At 44.7% G+C, this 23,189-nt stretch overlaps 1 protein-coding gene across 1 annotated transcript in view; it reads left to right on the top strand.

The window, feature by feature from the left end:
• The window catches only part of LOC147673741 (5-hydroxytryptamine receptor 3A-like), a 193,357-nt gene that overhangs the window by 158,007 nt on the left and 12,161 nt on the right, over window positions 1-23,189 (top strand). Inside the window, exon 7 of the mRNA XM_086945525.1 lies at window positions 7,427-7,634. Within this exon, the coding sequence (XP_086801651.1) occupies window positions 7,427-7,634 (208 nt within the window). The remainder of the gene's footprint in view (window positions 1-7,426; window positions 7,635-23,189) is intronic.

Genomic DNA, 23,189 nt, shown 5'->3' with positions numbered 1-23,189 from the left:
TGTTTTGAAGTGCAAAGGGAACATGGGTTGATTCCGGGAAAGACAGATACAGACTTTGGAGGTACAAATCTTGTACCAAGGCAACTTGCATTGTGTGAAGATTTGAAGTTTACAATCGACTTGTTCTCTGTCATGTGTTGGCACTAAGGCAATATGTGTGCCATCATCAGCTCAAACTACATGCGGTAGTGGAGCCAAATCATGCCAATCTCCCTTCACATTGGCAACAGCTGCATTATGTGTAAACTGTATCTAGGTGTTGATGTGTCATCATTTTAGGAGTTACTTCTTGTGGCACACCACTGAAATTTGGTTGTGGCATTGCATCATATACTGGAACAGTGGAATGGAATGATTTTGTGTGTACAAAATGTAGTACTGCCATGTTTTTATCTATTGGCATAATTGATGTGGGAGTCTTTATGTGAGCCAGAAGATCTGGCTCCAGCTGATGACACAAGTCAATTCTAATTTGCCCATTCAAACTGATTGTTTTGGATATATCCCCTTCTTCCACGTTGGAAAGGTCTGGAACTGGAAATGTGAAAACTGGCACTGAGTATTAGTGTCTTGTATGGATTGCTCTGTTAGTGAAAATGTTGACAGGCAATTATTGGTCAAATGGAATACACGTAGTAGATGATTTAATGGTATATTGTTTGTGGTGTCTTGATTGGGAACTTGAGAAAAACATTACCTACATGCAAATTATATGTTTACACAATACTTTGATTCGTATCATTGTAAAGTTATGATGGAAGGATCCACATGCATTGATAGAGTTGAGATATACAGCACCAGTCTGTGAGTTGTGAATTTATTGAACTTAACGTGAAGAAATAAACAGTGTGAAAATGATAACGCAAACCAAAAAGTGAACAAGTTTTTCATGGTTAATGTAAACAATAGTTGAAGAGCCTAAAGTGTTTAAGGGCCAATGTCCAAAATACGACTGGCATCAGAAAGGTAAATGTGTCCAGAAATAGTCCACAGAGTGAATGCTAGTCACACACTGGAGTAAATTAGTTTTTTTTTTTTTGCTGGTGGTGCCAGAGGTCTTGCCATCCTCCCCTCCTGATAGTTTGGATGGGCGTCCCCTCCCACTGGCAAGGAGTGGATCTACAGTTGCAGGGCCTGGGGTGGCTGCAGGTGGTTATTCCGGTGGTCGGGCCTCCCATCCTGTAGCTGTGGCAGATATAGATGGGCCAGATATTGTAGGACCACAGGAAGAAGTAGATGGTGCTCAGAAAGCCCTGCACATATGGGTGTAAATGTCCTGTAATAACCCAGTCAGGAAGCCAGATTGGAGTTGTGAGCCTCGGTCTGATAATTGAGCTCCTCTGCAACTGCGTCATCTCCCGGAGGCCTGTGAGAACCCGTCCCATCATGTCTTGGGAATTATGATAGGCTCCCAGGACTAGGTCAATGGTGGTCTGGTGAGAGTGACCCCAGTGGCCTCCCTATGCTGGCCAACAGAATCCCTCCTATGACCCCTAACCCTACTACCCTGTGTCCTTGACCTAGTGTGCCTTATCCAACTTGATCCTGGGTGAGTTGGAGCTGGTGGTGCTGTGGTGTGAGTATTACCAAGTACTGGGGTGCACACAATTGGTGTTACAGTGGTAGGCACACAGGAAGTGGAGCCTTTGGTTAGCTAAGGTGTTTCAGCTGGGGTGGGAGGGGTTTGTGTGGACCCAGTGAGACTCACTGGAGCCATCTGCCTATGCTGACCAGATGGACCAGGATCTTCATCGTCATCCAGATTACCAGTAGTGTCGTCCACACAGAAGGCTTGATCCTGTGCTGGAGTAGAGGTGTCTTCAGTGGCAGATTCCTGGCCACGTGCTCTGGCAGCTGGACCTATTGAGAACATTAAAATTAGTAAAAGTGTGTATTATACATCCAAATCTTTAGCATTTATTTAGCACGCATATGCTTTTATAACGTATGCCTTTCCCATACATTGTTATATGTATATATATATATATATATATATATATATATATATATATATATATATATATATATATATATATATATATATATATATACATACACAATGTGTTTGTGGGGGAGACCCCACAAACCCCCAAACATACCTTAAATGTGTGATAAAGGCATGTGTTGTAAAGGCATAGACGTTGTGAAACGAGGTGTGGTATATAATGCGAAGTAAAGGCACAACGTGTTTGTCTGCACAAGGATGAGAAAATAAAAAGATTTGCAAATATCCTACTGGGTCCGGTTTCGTTGTTATCCTGAACGTTGTTCTGATATTCAGCGGAGTTCTTTGCATTTATATATATATATATATATATACATACACAATGTGTTTGTGGGGGAGACCCCACAAACCCCCAAACATACCTTAAATGTGTGATAAAGGCATGCGTTGTAAAGGCATAGACGTTGTGAAACGAGGTGTGGTATATAATGCGAAGTAAAGGCACAACGTGGTAAAAACCTTGTTGTAAAGGCTGTTTCCAACAATGTAGATACCTAGAAGTAAAAACGGATAGAGATTATTATGGTGATAGCTTTCAGTAGTATTGAACATATTGCCCTAACGTTTAGCAATTGCAAACAGTACAACTTCAAATAAGTAGCTAATATGTTGTCCTGAAATGTTTATGAACTAATTAGGATGTATACCTAACATCTCCCAACCATTCAACCCAACACATTTGAGAGGTGAAATGTGTAAAAAACAATTCCAATACATAGCTGACTTCAAAACAGACATTTACACAAATTGGTATTAGTCTTCATGTGCATAGTGCAGAGTACATTTTTGCAATTATAACATATTCAGCATAGTACATTTCATACATTACAATTTTGTGGTAAACACAGTTTGATTTGTGAAAGCCGTGACATCAATTCAATTGGTTGAAAGGAACAAGACAACATTCAGAAATCAACACAAACCATTTTCAGAAGAGAGCGTTGAATAGTTATTGATCACTACATGACACTTTGCCATATCTTGAAATCTGTTAGACAACGGAAAATGAACAAAATGTCATAGCAATATTCTTTTGACAAAACAGGGCATCATGGTAGTTGTATTCATATAAAATACAACTTCCCAACACAGCAAAATTAGTTAATTAGTGGAACATGCCTGGGAAAATTAGGCAGTTGAAATGGGACAGACAGACATATTGGTAATAGAATATTTGGTGTTGTAACACTTACAGGTGCCATACCTTCATGTGACATGACATGGAGATTGATACCTGTAATCTTAGGTGCAACACAATACATTCACACAATATTCCAAATTAACTGATACTGATAGTTTAGATTTTCCTTCAGGATGTAGAATCTGCAAGACCTTCTCGTCCCAGGACCTCAGTTGTAAGGGGGGCTTGGGAGTACCACCGCCAGTCCTCTGGGCCTCCTTGTGACGCTTGGAGGCTGGGGAACATACCCTCCCCTGCAGTTCATTCCACCTCATCTTTATTTCCACCTGTGTGCACAGCTTGTTAGCTTCAGCAATAATTCTGTCAACTATTCTGGCCCACATTTGCCTTTTCTGAGATAGAGGTGTATTTTGGACTTGGGCTCCAAACATTTATGGCTCTACTTTTATGATTTCATCCACCATTACTGTCAATTCTCCCTCAGGGGTCTGGCACTGAGCAAACAAAATATGATTAAATAAAAAACGTAACCACAACGTAATAAACGAAAGAAGATAAAGGGACAAAAAAGAGGGAAAAGAAACAAAATAAACCTCACTTAACGGGCAAAAGCTGTGCTAGAAAATTTTGTGGTGCAGTGAAATGACAGAGAATCATGGTCTGAAATGGAGTGTGTTTTATAGTGTGGTATGAAGGTGTTTCCATTTGGCTAAAGGACATCAGGTGTCTTCCATTAACATCTATCCAATGACCACAGTGATGGTGCAATGTTGAGCGCGTACCAGGACAAACTCCTTCTGCCAGCACAACTGTGAACACTAAATCTGCTCTCTTGGAGCCAGCTGCCCGATGGAGTACTATTCACCAGCATTGAAGTCTGCCGTGTCTGCAGTCGTGTGCTGTGATCATGGCAGGAAGCACTCTTCCGACGCAGATAGCGTATCAGCTTGCATGCATCTAAATATGGCAGATGAAAGACCATTTACTTGGCAGAGTACTTAGAACCGCCTCTGCATTGGGATAGGCGTAAGACTGTCAAGATCTAAGGGGCTGATTACGATGGTGGGTGGACAAAGTCTGCCCGCCATCGCATAGGCAAAAGGGAACACCCGCCATAGTTGCGGCAGTCCCGCAATACAAATTACGATGTGCACGCCACACTGGCTGGCGCATCTTGTATTTTTACATTGCGGCTGGCGGCAAAACCAGCCACAATGTAAAAATACATGTTTTGCATTTGTATGTACAATGTGACAGGCACTGTGCGTGCCACCTTGTACATGGAAATGAAGGGGGGTACCATAGATACCCCCATGTCAGGCACTCCCCCGGGGGCCAGCAACGGGCCCCTGAAGACATTCTCCGATTGTCTTTTTGTGGCGGGATCTCCGCCACAAAAGACAGGCATCCTAATGCACATGGTTGTGCCTGCAAGGCACCGCCATAATGCCCTCATTGTACCATGTCCCGCAAGACGGGCGGAAAAGGGCCGCCGTGCGGGACCACGGCAGACATTCTTTCCGTCCGCAGCGGTACCATTCCCATTCCCACCGCCATCCTAATTTGGCAGTGGGAATATTGAGGTTGATGGTGGGCAGATTACCACTGCCGGGCCGGCGGTCCTCACCGCCGGCAATGGCAACATCGCGAAGGCAAAAGGAACCGCCCACCATATGTGCGGCGGTCCCGCAATACAAATTACGATGCACCCGCCACACTGGCGGGCCCTTCCTGTATTTTTACATTGCATTGGGTGGCAGCGCCCGCCACAATGTAAAAATACATGTTTTGCATTTGTATGTACAACGTGACAGGCACCATGCGGTGCCTGCCACCTTGTACATGCAAATGAAGGGGGGTACCATAGATCCCCCCCACGTGCAGCACCCCACCCCCCCACCCTCCCGGGGGCCTGTAACGGTGCCCCAAAGGCATTCTCTGCCTGTCTACTTGCGGCGGGATCTCCGCCACAAAAGACAGGTATCCTAATGCAAACGTCTGCCGCGGTACCATTCCCATTCCCATTCCCATTCCCACCGCCATCCTAATTTGGCGGTGGGAATATTGAGGTTGATGGTGGGCGGATCGCCACCGCCTGGCCGGCAGTCGATCCGCCCGCCATCGTAATCGGCACCAAAGCCACCGGATTTTGACCCATTTAATACTCTTTTTGGGGGTTATTTACCAAAGCTTGCTTGGGTCCTTGTATGGTGCTGCACAATATTGCACTGCTCTACACGCTTCTATAATAATAGGTAAGTTGAAGCAATGCTTTGTTATACTTTGTGTCCCTTTTCACCACATTAAAAACCGTTGTAAATAACCCCCTTTGTATTAGGGCAGGCCCAGTGCAAATGGAGTTGCAATGCTTATTTTTTGCCCCACTGTAGTATGGACCCAGATCTCTTGTTGACAAACTCAAATCGAACAGCTCTGAAAGTGCATTCAGTGAACATTAGCAGATTGTTTCAAAACACTAAAAAACACATCAAGTAAAATATTCAAAAAATATTGTTGACATCTTTGTTTATGCATTGCAGCTCCAGCCCTTTGGTAGGACACTTAAAAGACAAATTGCCAGTCGTAAAAGAAAATCCAGTTCAAAAATACTGTTTTGGAAGCAGACACCTTGTAAAAAATGCAGTAAAAAGTTAATGAAAATGCATGCTTTCTAGACAAACAAGATTGTATTTTGTCCAAACAACTTCATTTCCAAGTTCCAAGAACCACCAACACTACACTGATAGTAGAGGATTTATTTTCAACTTTTAAGAATGTGCAGCTTTTTAAAGAGGGCTCAATTTTATAATAAATGCACCAACCAACTAATGATATTTAGATACCTGTAAAAAAGATGCATCAAGTTAAACTTCTCTGTACATTAGGCTCATGACTATCCCTTGTAAAATACATTTGCACACAATAGATCTAAATTGAATTTAAGTGGTTATCTTGAATATCTAACATGGTTCTGGGCTTCGTGGACAAATGATGGACATTGTTGGTCTAAGGTCTGTGAGAGGATTACAGTGCTGAAGCCTTGTGTGGTATCAATTACTATTGAACAAAGGTTTGTCATCAGGCATGTCAGATGTTTTTGTTGGGCTGGGGGGCCCTTACTCTTTATGGGGCCTCTCTTTGATGTCTGATCCACGGAGTTGCTCGGAGTTAAGATGATGTATACTTTGGGGAAAGAAAAGACTTAGGGTTTAATTACGAGTCTGGCGCTCCATGGACCACCAGATTTGTGGAGGCGTGGTGGTGGCGGTCTCCTGACTGCTCTATTACAATTAGGATAGTCAGACTGCCATTGCCCACCAGCAGCCACCAGGGAACCACTGTTCCCTGGCAGAGCTGCGGCTGTCAGGAGGCAGTAATATGCTTGGCGGGACTTCTGCGGTCCCACCAAGCTTATACTAGTTTCCTTTCTGCTATTGTTCCACCGTCATGAAACCCGTGGCAGAGAGGAAACAAACGGGGCTATACAGGGCCGCTTTGTGCCTCTGCACCATGTGGACGCACACAAAGGGGCTCAAGATGTGCCCCCCTGTTTGCATGCGCACCGGTTCCTGCATGGCATGAACTTTTAAGCTCATGCCATGCAGGAACTGTTTTTGGCATTCCCATTGCGGTACCTATTTCAGGGCACCAACATGGGACCTCTAAACAAAAGCCCATCAGACACAAATAACACTCATAATCTGGCGAGCGGCCCGAGCACGGCTTTGGCGGTGCAACGTCAGAGCGGACCCGGCGTTGCAGCGCCCAAGTAGTGATCAGGCCCACAGTGTTTGGCACTACTTAGTGGCATTACTCTCTCAACTGTTTCAAGAAGGAAGACATCGGCCTTCAACTTTAATAAAAATTGGGGCTTAGTCAAAATGTGTGGGCCCTGGTCAAAGAGCCACTCTCCTTATGATGGTCCTGCTTATCACTTGAGGATCATCACCTCCCCTTTTACATTGCAGAATAGATTTCATCAGTCTCTCTCAAAACCCAAGACCACAGACAGGAGCAGTTGACCTGGCCACATAATATGAGCATGCAAGGAAGCTTTGGCATGTGGGTTAATATAAATATAGGGCTAAGCACAATAGTAAAGTATTGTTACAAACACGATTTGGAATGTGTGTCTTTATGAATGGACACAATTTTCAAGGAGGTGCATAAAACATAGCTTTTTAGTCAATTTTCTGGCAAAATGTTTACTTTTTCATACACATCCTAATATGCCTCTCTCACATGTGTGATTGTAATGCTCAGGGTGTTTTCTTTTGCAGATCACCATCCAGAGGACCCCAGTGCTGTACATCATCAATCTGATAGTGCCAGCCTGCTTCCTGGTGCTGGTTGACATTGCCAGCATGTTCATACCAATGGAAGGTGGAGAGAGACTGGGGTTCAAGATAACAGTAGTTCTAGGATTTTCGGTGCTCCTGCTGATATTGAATGATTTTCTCCCAAACTCTGAAATTCCCCCAATATTAGGTAAGAGCCAAGCACTTTTTCATTCAATCCTTTTCATTGATGTGTTAAAATATGACAGTAAGAGAGTATTGAGGTATTAATTAGGCCAGCTTTGAGTAATGGTACTGCTTCCCTCAGTACTGTTCTCAAGTGATTGTGCACTTTTTTTCCCAGTTCAGGCAAATAAGATAACTCGATGGGATAATGCACCAGCATTAGCATTCTCTGTATGGGAGGTTACAAGACTGACTTGCAGCAAGTTTACACCATCTTTTATCATACAAATCATGATAACCTAGTATCAGCACCAATAACCAGTGCTCTATGTTTTTTACCTTCTAATTTATTAGATATTAGAGAGTCTAGAGTTTATTCGGGATGGCCAAAGCCAAGTCAGATTTTGGGAAATGCCCATTAAATATTTATTATGCATATACAGATATAAATCAAGTGATTGATTGATATATATATATATATATATATATATATATATATATATATATATATATATATATATATATATATATATATCGCCAAGAGTGCCGCTTCGCTGCGCCAGCTATCAGTATTCAGCTAACCCCAACAAGGACACAGGAAGACCCAGAGTGCAGGTGAGTTTTTATTTCTTCGCACACCACGCCAAGATAACGTTTCGCCCTACACAGAGGGCTTGGTCACATGGCGCCATGAAAGAAGTTGCGTAAATTTAAAGTGCCGGTGCAGACTCAACGTCAAATCTGATTGGTCATTATTTAAACAATCACAATTGAAAACACCTTTGCAGACATTTTTTCAAATACATGTGCCAAATCACAACGCAGGGTATGAAAAGATAAAGTGCAATTGCTGACATAATTCCTGTATAAATACATTTTCAGTATCCGACATCATTTAATCAAAGGCTTTAAAAATCAAATAAATAAAGCGAACAATTCTTATTATGCACTGCTACGCAAATGGTAGTCAATCAAAGTTGTCTGTGAGACATAATTCATATATATACAAATAAGTGCAAATAGGCATTAATCTATGTGTACGCTGTTTGGCTACCGCTCATCACTGCATGAATGCAAAAAGCCAAAATTATGTCCAAAACCTTAAAATATATACACATTAGTTCATATATATACATCTATATACAACGAGTATACTATACACGTTTGTCACTGATTACCATAGAGGTTTTAAAATGGTAATATATGCCGGATAGACAGGTAAGGCCTAATGAATAGACATACCTTTGTCAGAAAACATTCATACCCTGCTAAGGGTGTTAGGTCAGTATTACCCTGAGACGTTGAAATACTGTGCACCAAATAAACCAGTGAAAGTTAAAAAGCAATGATGTTCTAATATTGCTGAATCAAGTTATCTAAATTACAGTCAAAAACTTAGCTACAGAGCAGAAAATACAGCGAACAGCAAATAAAAGGCACATGAGAATTGACCCAGACATGACAAAAAAATAAATAAACGTGGTAAGCAGCACAAATCATGGGGATGGGAATATATGGAACTATAGACAAGTGTAAAAATCCTCAGTGGAGTTAAGCCCATTGGGGCTTTTACTGTCCATTTCCAGAATGTACCTGGTCTCGAGAGCCCTCAAGATCCCTTCCCTATTCCCTCCCCTTCTCAGTGGGCCAATGGCGTCAATGGCATAGTATCTTAGGAGCCCACTGTTGTTGTTGTGGAACTCCTTGAAATGCCTGGCCACTGGGTATGTGGCGTCGCTGGTGTTGATAGCACGGATGTGCTGGAGTACCCTCTTGTGAACCTGCAGTTTGGTACTACCAATGTACTGCAGGCCACACGGGCACTCCAGCACATACACCACATATTCAGATTTACATGTCAGCTGCTTATTGATTTTACGTGGCACTGTAGAAAAGGCTGTTAGGAACTCGGTCTTATTGAGTCCCTGAGTGCAGGCCTTACAACTGGAACACTTTCTGAATCCACGGCTTGCCGCCAACCAGTTTTTAGGAGGGATCACTTCAGGGCTGGATTTGACCAGGGCATTTTGCATTGCAAATGCCTTCCTGTAAGTGATGGCAGGCTTGTTACACATATGGTCTCCTATAACTGGATCCAGTTTAATCAGATTCCAGTTCTGATTGACAATTTTCCTGAGTGCTCCATGCTGACTGTTATAAGCCCAAATAAGTCTGACTGGCTGCTCACAATCAATTGCATTGGGTTTCTGATGTTTTCTATGGGTCAATGCAACCGTGCGGGAAAGGGCATTAGCTTTATTGATTGCTGAATCAATAAGATGTTCCTTATAGCCTCTGGCCAGAAACCTAAGTTTGCTAGCTGTTTGTGCCTCCCTACAGTGAGATTCAGTACTGCAAACACGCCTAATTCTAAGCATCTCCCCGTAGGGGATGCTTCGAATTAAATGTGGGGGATGGTGACTTTCTGCATGCAATATAGTATTGCCCGCAGTAGGCTTTCTAAACAACTTGGTCTCTAGTTTGCCCTGGTTGACCACTAGTGTCACATCTAGAAAATGTGCTACATCCTGACTAATGTGTGATGTAAATGAAAGATTGTACGAATTGCAATTCAAGGTCTCAATGAAACAGGTGACTTGCTCCAATGTACCCCGCCAAATCATGAGAATGTCATCGATGTATCGATACCATCGAATGACATGGCGAGTGCAGGTGTCTTGATGAATGCCCATGAGGACCTGTCTCTCCCAGTACCCCATGTGGAGACAGGCGTAACTGGGAGAGAAACACGCCCCCATGGCGACTCCTCGCGTTTGTTGGTAATAGCGGTTAAGGAACATAAAATAGTTGTGATGTAAACAAAAATTCATCATAGCAAGCAACATTTTGTTATGTTCCAACATCTCTATTGGTCGCTTGCCTAGAAAGAATTCTGTGGCCCTGAGTCCATCTTTGTGCACAATGCTGGTATATAAGGAAGCCACATCTAGGGTTACCAGCCAATAGTCATCCTGCCACTCAAAATCCATCAACTTCCTCATTAAGTCGCTGGAGTCCTGGATGTATGAAGGTAATGCCAGCACATGTTCCTGAAGGAACAAGTCAATGTAGGAAGTAGTTTTCTCGAGTAACCCCCCACACGCCGATATGATCGGTCTACCAGGCGGCTTAACTGAATCCTTGTGTACCTTCGGAATAAGATACAACACGGGGGTTACAGGATGATCATTTTTAAGGCATTTCAGTTCGTCCATACTGATGAGACCACTGGAACGCCATCCCATGAGAAAAGAGTGGAAGTCTGTTTGTGCTTTTTTGAGGGCATTTGCATCACAATGCTTGTAGCAATCTGGGTCATTAAGTTGAAGGTAGGCCTCCTCAAGATAAAGTGCTCTAGGCCAGAGCACGACGTTGCCTCCTTTGTCAGATTGCCTGACTATTATGTTTCCGTCCGCTTTGATTTTTGCAATTAGTTTCTGATAGTTGTTATTTCTTTGACATTTACTTTTGTTGGCTTTCAAAGTTTTCACATGTAGTGTTTTGATCTGCTTGACCACTACATCCTGGAAAATATCTATGTTGTCATATGGAGTGACAGGGGTGAATGTTGAACGTGGTTTAAGATTGCTTAAACCGCCCGTGTATGTCTTCCCTTGATCCTGAGTGCTTTGAGAATTTGAAGTTTCCGCTTGAAGAGCTGCCAAATCCTGCATAAGCGGGACATCACTAACCGCTAAGCCACTCGGTGTATCAGCCACCACCACTTTTTTGCCAAAATTGCGCGTTTTGTTAATGGCAAAATGTTTTTTAAGCTTCAATTTACGCGTAAATTTAAAAAGATCTAGTCTTGTATCCACGTAATTGAAGTTACTTGGGGGGCTGTACGACAATCCTTTAGAGAGAATGTTAATTTCCAGGTCCGAAAATAAGGTGTTAGTCAGGTTAATAACAGATGAACAATTGTCAATTGTCTGGGTCTGATTTTGTGCACATGCTAAGCTGTTCACTGTTTTTTGTTGGCATTCCAGCGTGAATAATTTCTTTTCTTTGGCTTTTCGTTGGGCGCTGCTTTTCCTGCGCTCCCGTCGCCTTGCGTTTGAGGTTTTTTGGTTGCTGGAAATCTGGGGCGTAAGGTTCCCCGCCTGTCCTGCTGGACACATTCCATTTCCTCCTCCACTGTGAGCCGTGTAAACCCCACACGCTCAGAGGGTCCTCCAGCTTCTGTTTCTGACCCACTTCCCATGTTGGAACTCAAGTCAGTAAGAGTTGATCCTTCAAGAGAATTGGAGCGTGCTTGCAGTGTGCTTTGGGCCATGGTGGCGCCTGCCCGTGAATTCTTTAGTTTTGATGCTTTAATCGCATCATATTTACGAGCAAACGTAAAGATTCTGCCCTCGTTGTAATCATTTTTGTCACGTTGGAACTTGAATGCCTTACGCTTCCTGATGACGTCCTCTTCTTTCTGCACCCTTTGTTCCAAGACTTCCCTGTATTTTTTACTTTCTTGCGTGACATTAGCGTCTTCCTCGCACATGCTGGCTATGACTGCTTCTAGTGCATCGATTTCCGATTGAATTTTAATTCGATCACTTTCCGCATAGCGCACGAGCATTGTAACCAGCCGACGGGAAGAATCAAGGCTCCATTCTGCCCAGTCTTTTAGCAACGCCGGGTCCATGTATTCATAGCTCGGGGCTAGCATGACTCTTAACCCCCGCGGTATCCGGTTGACTTCTAGATACCGACTGAGGGAGCGGTGCTCCCACCACTTGGATTGCTCTCGTTTGTAAAGCTTTTCTAGTGTTTTAAATTTTTCATGGAGATTATCCCCACGAACAACGCCAGCTTCCTCTGCAGCCGTGACTGTAGACCCCCCAGCCGGGGAATCATCGAACGCTTCTAGAGCGGCAACCTCTCTCCCTTTGCGGGCGCCCGCTGACATGGTGTATGCTAAATTGAAAACAATTGTCGTACTCACTGACCACGAAGGCTGCTGCAGTAATCGCTGCCCTTCCGCCGGTCGTGCACAACTCCTCCACTGAAACGTTCTTTATGGCTTGCTGCTGAAACGCGGGCGTCACAGTTGAGACAGCCGTCCCAAAAGGCATCCGACAAAGTCCAACTGCAAGCGATTGTCTCAGACGTCCATATATATATATTCACTGAAATAACCAAAGGTTAAAATTACATTATAGTTAAGTATTGAAAAACTATAAAAAAACATTTAAAAAACAAAATCACTGAAATTCACCAAATATAGATTATTGAACTAACTTTAATTTGCACTCCGCCATGCAGCTCTTGTGACCTCACATACTACAATCACTCAAAGCATGTTAAATTACATCACTGATGACATTTCAAATGACATAATTGATGACATCACTGACAACTTCATTCAACGCATATGGAAGTTTGCCATATGATTTTATACTGTAAAGTATTCTGCGCGTTACACACAGATCCAGTTTTCCATAAAATCTGTGGTGTGAATGACTGTATCCTTTTGTAACTAGCAGAAAATGAAGTGATGTGAAGTTACCCAGATTTAGCAGATATTAGTCTCTTTATTTACGGGTATTCAGGTGCATATGAAACATAATGTATCTGTAGACATGAATGCCCTGAGCAACTTATGTGGGAGTAAACATACATGTGTAAATTAATCACAAGTATAAATTACCTTTGTGAATATCCCCTGTAATGTGTCTATAAACAATATTACAATCAGCAAATGTATTAAACATTCTTACCAGAGGTGTGATTATTTAATAAGATATATCTGTTAAATATCTCTTTTGACATAGAATTTTAAGTCAACAACTTCACATGTATGCATTAGACATTGTACAACAAGGTCCCACACACAGCCCTCCATAGTTTGTAAAAATGCCTTATGAATAATAATCCTAAAATGAGCAGAATAGCGTACAAGATTAGGACATGGGTTACAATCTGCTGGCAACCTGCTAGTTGAGCAGTTTGTCAGTAAGTCACCCACATATTATACATGTGAGAAGTTAGCCTGGCATATGAAGTCCACTAGTTCTAGTGGGCACCTTGCACCAGTCTAATCAACCCTTATTGATGGTGGTTGTAAAGTCAACCTAATAGAAAGCTATCCTAGGGGTAGCAGTGGCAAGCAGTCTTCAGGCTAAGACTTCAGAGAGCGAATTAAGCCAGTTTTTTTACCAATTATAATCCCTTGAGTACCAAATGAAAGCACACCACACAAGGTATATATTAAATATATATGTATTTATTCTAAACATAACCCCGCTGCACTCTTTAGGAGGTCAGAGGTAAAAGTACAATACAAGTTACTTAATTAGCATACGATAAGTTGCACAATATACGTTTTGCCCTAGGGGCCTCACAAACCATATAATAAAATAGTGATATAAGAACCACGTGAGTATTAGGAAGCAGGCCTGGGGCCTGTGGAATCGCTGGGGCTACTCTAAACAACCAAAGGTTAGGATGTAGGAGGCCCACGGGAGACGTGTGCAGTGACTAAACACAGCCGCGGGTTACCATTGACTTTCTATGGGAAACAAACAAGTTACAAATTTACAATTTAAGGACACTTCTAAATGAACTACGATGGAACCCTTTTAGACTTAGACACTAGGAGGGCCAATACCCTCGAGACTGCCAGAGTACTCCTGTTACCTCACCCACGGAAGCCGGGTGCATAGGTCTCTATTGGTGTCGGGTTTCGCCGTGAATTTCAATGGAGATCTGCATAGAAGTGCTGCAGGTGACCAGAGGATGGTGTCTGGGTGGATCCAAGGGTGGATTGAAGAGCTGTAGAACCTGAAAGCAAAATGGACAGAGTCTGGGCCACTTACTAGTGACCAGGGCGGCGATAGGAAGATGCCACCAGATGTCGGGTGATTTCAGGTGAAAAGGTGAAGCTTGTCTCTTCAGCCACGAGGACCAGGAGGTGTTGACGACAACCAGGAGCTGGACTCAAGCTGTCCCTCAAAGGATCTAGTTGACTGCAGTGTCGGTATCTAGATTGGACCCAACAAGCCTTGGCAAACGCAACCCCTGCAGGATGTCAAGATGGGCTTCGGTGCAGACCAGCAAGATCTGTGGAACTTCTCCTTTGCAGGAAAGTTGGAGCAGCTGGAGCATCCAGAAAAGTAAGTTAGATTAAAGGTTTGTCTTCTTGGGGGCTCACTAGCCAACAGACTAGGAACTGCAAAGATGCATCAAGTGGAAATGCACAACACAAGCCCACGGGCCACTCGTGGAGTGTGGCGCTCTGTGCTTCGGTAAAAAAGGTGCTCGAGTCTGAGTCTTCAAGCACCCCAATGCACAACTTCAGGATACCTCGGGAAGTTGATGCAGGTAGCAAAATGCAGGATGTCCAAGAGTTCCAGTCCCACGTCTCTCGTGTCCGCCATGGGTCTCAGCTTTGCTGTGAGCGAAGGTCGGGTCAGAGATGTCTGGAAGTCTGTGTCCTGTGTCACAGATTCTTCAGGATCCGGTGGGAGACTCAAAAATGGAAACCCGCAAAGATGCTTTTGGTGCCTGTTTGAACAGGGTGGTCACTCCTTGACCACAAGGGAGATATCTTCCACATTCCAGTCGAAATAGAATGTCGAAGGTCCAGGATATATGTTTCAGAGTTTCGTCCAGGGTGATCTAAAGTCCTAGGGACTGGGATCCTATACTTATACTAAGTTTAGGGGTTGGAATAACTTTAAGGTCCCTACTATGGGTGGACCTGGGGAAGGGCTGGTTACACCCCTTCCCCTTTGTCCAGTTTCATGCCAGAGCTGGGGCTGAGTGCCCCAGCAACCGATTTGAACTGGGAAATGCATGGAGCACCTAGTGTGTCCCAGGCAGTGTCTGGAAGGCATTCACTGAATGCAGCCCTCCCTGCCCCAATACACTAAAGCCTGTCTGGGGAGGTGCCAGCACCTCCCTGGACAGGAAACCTATTGTCCAAGCCTTCCCTGCTGGAGTTTCGTCCAGCAGCAGGAGGGCAGACTCATGTCTGTGGCAGCAACATCCATTTTTTGATGCTGAGGCTCTGTTTAACGTTAACCGGATAAACCAGTAACTACATGTCTTCTCCCTCTAGAAGGGTGGACTGCTACCCCCGCCGCCAGGACTGGCTGGGGTAGCCTTCCAAAGTGTTTCACACCTTACACAACATGTTTTGATAAAGCCAAACCAAAGTTAGCATTAACCGCGTGGATTATAATGCACTTAAGAGTATATGGTATGGCTATATCATAGAACAGCTATAAGGAGATGGTTCTGAAAGCTGCAGAGGGGCTCAGCTCATGCTAGGGCACCCTCTCACATAAAACTAAGCACTCTGCCTCCAGGATTGTTAAGGCCTGCCATAGGAGTGACTTATAGGTGTATATATGTCTATATGTATAGATAGATATAGGTATACTATATCTAAGTAAGGGGTGATTACACCACCTTACCCAGGCTGTAAGAACAGACCTGTGGTGTCAGTTTGGAAGGCAAACCAGGGGTGGTACAATACATGCTGCAGCCCCTGGTAAACCTAGGGTGCACCTATGCCCTGGGTACCTATGGTACACTATACAGGGGCTCACAAGGGTGACCCAGTAACCAATCTGGTATGTACCTAAAGTACATAGTATCAATTTAGAGAGAGAACAGCTGGGCTGTGGGCCTGATTAGCAGGTCCACATCCACACTAAAGTCGAAAAACCAGAGAATCACAGCAAAAAGTTGGGGTAACCATAGGAAGCAGACCTTCCTCTCCTACAATACATTATTCAACAATGCATAATTTCATAGAATTTTCACTGAACTTCTGGAAAATAAATGGCCAAAGGATGTTAACAGCATCTGTGGTGATGGGTTTATATGATGAAAAAGCCCCAAAAATTTACTGAAAATACAAAGGACCTCATTTATGAGGCCCCTTGCGCCGCTGATACGTCACTTTTTATGATGTTTCGTGGTGCAGAAGCCTGCTACATATTCATGAGGTAGCATTAAGCCACTGTTTTTGGCTTAATGCAGCCTCGTAAATATTGCAGTTTCTGCATTAAAGGTGCGTGCAATGGGTATTGCTGGGGTGTTCACATCAACATCCATGGCTTTTTGACACTGCCCCAAATTTACAAGAAGAAATATCTTTATTTCTCCTAGTTTTTATATGTGTGCTAAATTTTGCAGCACACACAGAAAGAGGAAAAAGCCTCTTGTAATTGTTTTTGTGAGGGAAGGTTTTCCTTCCTGCACAAATATAATCATCCCAGGAATGCAGGCACCCTTGCACCATGGTGTAAAGGTGCCTGCATTGGCGCACAGCAGCCATTGTGCGCCAGCACAGGGGAAAAGGACAGGAATGCTCCGTATCTGGTAGATACAGCTCATTCCTGCCCTTTTCTTTTGCCGTAGGGCAGTGCTGCAGGAAGGCCTGCGGCGCTGCCCTACAGCAAAACCTCATAAATGAGGCCAAAGAATAAAGTGACTGGATTGTTAGGATGGTAATAACATCTTACCATACGTTAAAAAAGCCCTGGAAAATCACTGAAAATAAGAAGGGTTAATCTGGCATTACATTTAGGTGCAGTAATAAGATTTTAGCGTACATTATAGGTATTCACATAAAAAAACTAAACTTAAATTGGTGTTCTAATTCAGTGGTAAAATAACAAAAACACCAATGTTTGAAAAAAAATAAAGTCAACAGTTATAGTTTACTGATCTGATTATATCTTGCACCCTGTAATGCCTTGTTTATGACCTCACAAAATACATCACTCATGACATTTTAAATTACATCATTGATTACATCACTGATGACGTCTCAAATGGAATCATTATTGAAATTGCTAATAACATTGTAGCAATATGCAGTCATAGAGTTACTGTGTGTACAAGTGTGGGTCCATTGCATGAAAATACTGTAAGCCCTTGAGGCAAGCATGATTGTACATGTTGAAAGGTGTGTGGTGTACAATTTACAAATCACTATAGCTTGGGGTTTAGGTTTTACTTTCTGTTAACTAATATTAATGCTGAGCACACCGAGGGGTCGATTACGATCGCGGACGGACTTGCGTCCGTCCGCGACCCCAGAGCAGGAGGGAACCTCCGCATGGCATGCGGAGTTCCCTCCTGTGCAATTAGGATATGACCGCCACTCTGGCGGTCACATCCTCTATTTTTAACATTGCCGCGGGTGCAGCTTCAAGCTGCACCCGCGGCAATGTTAAAAAGGCACGCATTGCATTTGCATGCAGAAAGAGGCAGGCACCGCGCGGTGCCTGCCGCTTTCTGCATGCAAATGCAGGGGGTACCATAGGTACCCCCCATGTGCACCCCCCACCCCCCCTTCACCTAGGGGGCCCGCAACGGGCCCCCGCAGTGAAGTTCCGTATGCTTTTCCACGGCGGAAAACCCGCCGCGGAAAAGCATACTTTACTGCACATCCTAATATGGTGGACGGTGTCTGGAAGACACCGTCTCCATATTAGAGCTTTTCCGCCGCGGTTGTAATCCGACCGCGGCAGAAAAGCTGCGGACGGAAACCAGGACCCACCAGCCATCCTAATCTGGCGGTGGGTCTTTGGTCAGTCCGCTGCGGATTTTCCGCATCCTCGGGGCCGGCGGTGGCTTCCGCCGGCCCCGAGGATGCGGAAAATCCGCTATCATAATGACCCCCCATATACGGTTTGTAGAGGTATGTTTAAAAGTACGTTAAGTCTCAAAACCAAAGTCTATTCCAAAAATCTGTGAGAAAGGACAAATCTTCTGTTAAAAATAGGTTATCCACTAGTGGATATCTGGGCATAGTTGTAACACAGTGCTGTAATCAAAACCTATGTAGCAAGGACTTTTACAAAGTGTGGGCTTTTATTTCCAGAACTTTGTCCAAGATATTGAGGCATTAGAGACTGTTGAATAATGTAGAATGTAGGGGTGTCCCACTTAGAGGTGGCTTATCTCTCACTGTTGTTGGGCGGATGGCTCCTAAGGTTGTGTAGCACTGTGCCCATCCAGGAACGTGTGTAGTGTATTTTGCTAAATTGCAACATGTTTTCAATAGAGCTTGGAAGAAAATGTCTTTACAGTGACAAATATCCTGTTAACCTCTTGACTTTAAATTGCAGTTAAGTGAAGTATTTAAGAGGATAAACCGACTAAGGTGAATAGAAAATTGTCTGCAGCTGTGGTGTGTTTAATTACTTCAAGGCTACAAACCATATAGGATGGTGTCACAGCGATTATGTGATGTCATCATTGATGTCATTTGAGACATCATCGGTAATCTCATCAATGATGTAATTTAATCTGTCCTGAGTATTGTAATAAGTAATGTCATAAGCGGGGCATTGAAGGAGCACAAGTTATATGTAGCTAAGGAAACTATAATTGGTGAATTTCAGTTTTTTTTGTTTTTATTTTAGTTTAACACCTAACTATGGTGTTACTTTAGACTTTTGTTTTCTCAGTGAATAACTAGTGCTTTCTTTAACATAAGCTAACATCTCATTAGCATGCATACCTATAACGTCACTTTAAACTTTTGTTTTTCACTTCATTTTTAGGGTTTCCCTTTTTGACCTTCATATTATTTTCTACAGCTTTGAGGATGGCTCTGAATCACATAAAAAATTCATGTTGATTGAAATGCTGTCTTATGTCATGGGTTCTTGTAACAAAACTTGTTACAGATGTTGTTTGTAAAAGGTATTCACATTTGATACACCTTTTAGATTCGCAGCAGTGAACCCTGCATTTGTTACAGCTTGCTTGAGTAATGCTCTCCACTTTGGACAGAGACAGTGGACACTGTCTGCAGAACATGGTGTGACACCAAATCTGCGTCCAACATACAATAGGGGTTGGGCAGTGGGCCTGCCCTATGGCCAGACCCTGTGTACAACCCTCTGCGTGTGGCCATCTTCCACTCTGCATGCCCTCCGGTGATGGGGTACAAGATTGCTGTGTCCCATGGTGTAATGGAGAGAGGCACAGAAACTCATACTTTTTTAAGATGCAAGTTGGTCTTTCCTTATAATAAGATTTTGAAGATGTTATTATACAGTCCAGCCTAAAATGATATTTTTAGCCTTGACCCCAGCATGGGTACAGGCACTGCTGATTCTTGTTATGTATTCACTGGGTGTGAGGGGGAACTTGTGCTGCTGTTGTCCATGTAAATGTAAATGTAAATGTGAAGGTGTTTGTAGAGCGCACTGCCACCAAGCGGTTTCCTGGCGCTATTACTTATACCGCTGTGGAACCCTTCCTGGCTTTCCCTGTGAAATGTCCACTCCTGGGCACCCTCAGGGTGAAGCCAGGCATCCTAGCGCTGTTGGGGCCAGTGTGGAGGTTAAGCAAGCTATTGCCCAGAGTTGCAGCGTGGGGCCCATGATTAGAATAGGCACCGAGACGAGAATTGCCAGGTCTGAGGAAATTGAGCCCAAGACCCGCCGAGGCGGGAATTGAACCCTGGTCCCGGGCAAGAACTCTGCATCAGGGTCTGCCGCTCTAACCATTGAGACACACTCCTCCACCATGCTGTTCTTGATCTACGTGTCTGTAGATTCTTTTAATTGTAATCACACTTGAGTATTATGAGTGGGAAGTTGGATTAGTGAGTGAGGTTTTGGACTGTGAGTTGGCTTTTGAGGCTGTAATTGAGCATGTCATGTATGTGGTATATGATGTCTATGTCTAGGTAAGTGATGGCTTTGGCCCTGAGATATCACGGCTTTAACTGTGACATTTGTTTATAAGGCCTTGTTAGTATATGGTTTACCTAAAATAGGCTGATATGGGCTTTAGAATTGGGAAACAGCCATTAAAATGCAGTCATTACAATGCATTACTTTTACAACAAAGCTGTTACAACACAACTGCCTTTACATCGCAAGCCATTACAATGCATGCCATTACAATGCATGCCATTACAACGCATGTCACTACAATGCATGCCATTTCAAAGCATACCATTACATTGCATGCCATTACAACACATTATAAGGTAAGTGTTAGAAATGGTATTTCTGGTTGGCTAAGGCTTGCGCCAAAGCCAGGCAGAAACCACCACTCTAGTCAGGGCAAGGGAGTTACACGCCAAAGATAACCCCTGCTCACCCCCTTGGTAGCTTGGCACGAGCAGTCAGGCTTATCCCGGAGGCAATGTGTAAAGCATTTGCGCAAGTACACAGCAACAACCTCTCAGGCACACTACAAAAGGAACTCCTCACAAGGTTATATAAAAATAACTTTTGTATTCTAAAAACACATTAGATAGTAATCACACAATATACATTGTGCCAACTGGAATGGGCAATATTCACAGGGGATTATTTACACAGGACAGTGCCACGTGGGCCACTGTCAGAGTCAACACTTAGCAGAAATTGGTACAAGTAAAAATAGATTAGAAACCTACAACCAGTAACTACTGGTAATCACTGTACTCCACCTCAACCTGTAACATAAACTACATTATGTACAGCCACATCAGGCGCAAATTAAATCCTGCGCCAACCTCACCTACATAAACACATTATGCCATTTTCTCACTAGTGTAAACACATTAGACCCTACCTCCTAAGTATAACTCATATTAGGGGCGTAAATCAAAGTGAAGTAAAATCTCACTAACACAAACCTCCATAGGTAAAACAACCTCCTAGGCCAAAACCATATCTAGAGGTATCAAACAGGGTGCGTAACACATACTAAACGCATTACATTTCCTAGCACCACATTTAGCTTATACATCACATTAGGGCCTTGCACCCTATACCTCTACCAGCCCCCTGGCCAACTGGCCATCCAAGAAGGGGCTCAAATGCCCTGTGTCCAGAATGTCAGTGCGCGTTTCCAATGCAGCGCCAGTCAGGGGTGCTCCATCTGCGCAAACCTAAATGTTGCAGCTGCCCACTACTTGCTGGGCAGCTGAGAACAAGAACAGGGCCTAAACTCTGCAGCTGGAACTAAGTGTTGCGCAGCTGTAGGAGGCCTGGCACCTCTGTGCCAATTCTGCCCCCTTCAGGGACTCTGACTCCAATGGCACCTAAACGGTGCAGCTGCCCACTACTTGCTGGGCAGCTGAGATCTGTAAACTGCGGCATGGGCTCTCACTGGCCCTTGGAACTAACTGCGCCATAGGTTTGGAGCCCTCTAGGCTCTGGAACAAATATTGCGCACATCGGAGCCCTCCAGGCTCTGGAAAGAAATGTGCCCAGCGTTAGAGCCCCCGAGCTCAGTAACTGAATAAGGTACCTCTGGGAATAAGGTGGGTGACAAAGGCCCCTCATGGGCAGCACGGGCCCATGGGGCCCTGGGAAATAACTAGGGGGCCTTGGGAGCCATCTGGCTCCGGAAATAAAGATGCCCCCACCGTTGGAGCCACACCTGGGCTCGGTAAAAATGTTGGGGCGGCCCACTGCCATCCGGGGCTGCCCTAAATGCACCCCTGTCATGGTGTAGCGCACTGGTGCTAACACAAACCCGGAGCCTCCAGCCCATTTCTACCTACCTGGCTGCTCTCCTCCGTGGGGCTCCTTCGGGCGGGCGGCAGCACGTCGCTGGCGGGGCTCCCCTTGACTCCAGGGAGCCCTGGACCTCCGATGGCGGTCTCGGTCGCCAGCTTTGGTTCACCCGGGCCCCCTCCTGGTACCCGTGACTTTATTCTCTTCTCACCGCCACCGCAGGGCTCTCCCCTCTGCCTGGGAGCCCCGCGTCGACTCGGGGAGTCACTTCTCCTTCCGTCCAGCGGCCCCGCCCACAACCAGGTGAGACGCGGACGGCTATCTCAGGGAGCATGAGGGGTAGGTTCCCTCGAGTTTTTAAAATACGTGGGCAAAGTCGCGGGGTGGGCACCCGTGCAAAAAAAAAACAATCAGATAAGCAGAGTGGCACCCGTACCATTAGAAGACAAATAAGCGGGCGGCACCCGTAATTACATCCAAATAAGCGGCCATCATGCAGGGTGGGTACCTGCCTTAAGGACATCAAAATAAGCTGAGTGGGCCCCCGCCATGTGCTCAAGGGGGGGGAATCCCTAGGCTGGGAGATTCCCTCTCAATAGGGGCTACAGCCTCAGTGCTGCACAGCCCTCACGCTTTCCTGGGGAGAGGGAGACAAAAGAATGCAGCCCAGTGCTCCCAGGGCGCAAAAGGGGACTGCCACGGTCTCTCTAGGGTCCTGGAGGTAATGAAGCAAAGTAGGAGGGTCCCACCAGGTCTCCAGGGCATCCAGGGCATCCAGGGACTGGGCAGGGCCCTTCCCCTGGGCCCCAGCAGCAGCACGCCCCTGGTAGATTCGAGTACAGGACGAGAACATTTTTCATGGGGTCACAGCCCCTTTTTATCCACAGAAATCATTTGTCTACAAAGGTGGAGGCAAGGGGGAAACCAGATGCAACTGGTTCTGGAGCACTGTGTTTTGCTCAGCCCCTCTGCCTATTTACAGGGTGGGTCAGAGACATCAGACACACCATAGGGGGTGGAGCCAGCATTGTGGAGGGAAGGCCCTGCCTTAGTCAGGTCCCAGGTGCACTCCTCCCTCCCATCAACATGCAGCTCTCTCCATTCACCACCGGGGCCGACCCATCCTGACTCCTGGAGCCAGGCACACCAGCCAG

Source organism: Lissotriton vulgaris, chromosome 12 (assembly GCF_964263255.1).
Source record: "Lissotriton vulgaris chromosome 12, aLisVul1.2, whole genome shotgun sequence".
Classification (NCBI taxonomy): domain Eukaryota; kingdom Metazoa; phylum Chordata; class Amphibia; order Caudata; family Salamandridae; genus Lissotriton; species Lissotriton vulgaris.
Note: the sequence above shows the minus strand (reverse complement) of the source record. Positions and strands in the feature narration are given on the sequence as shown.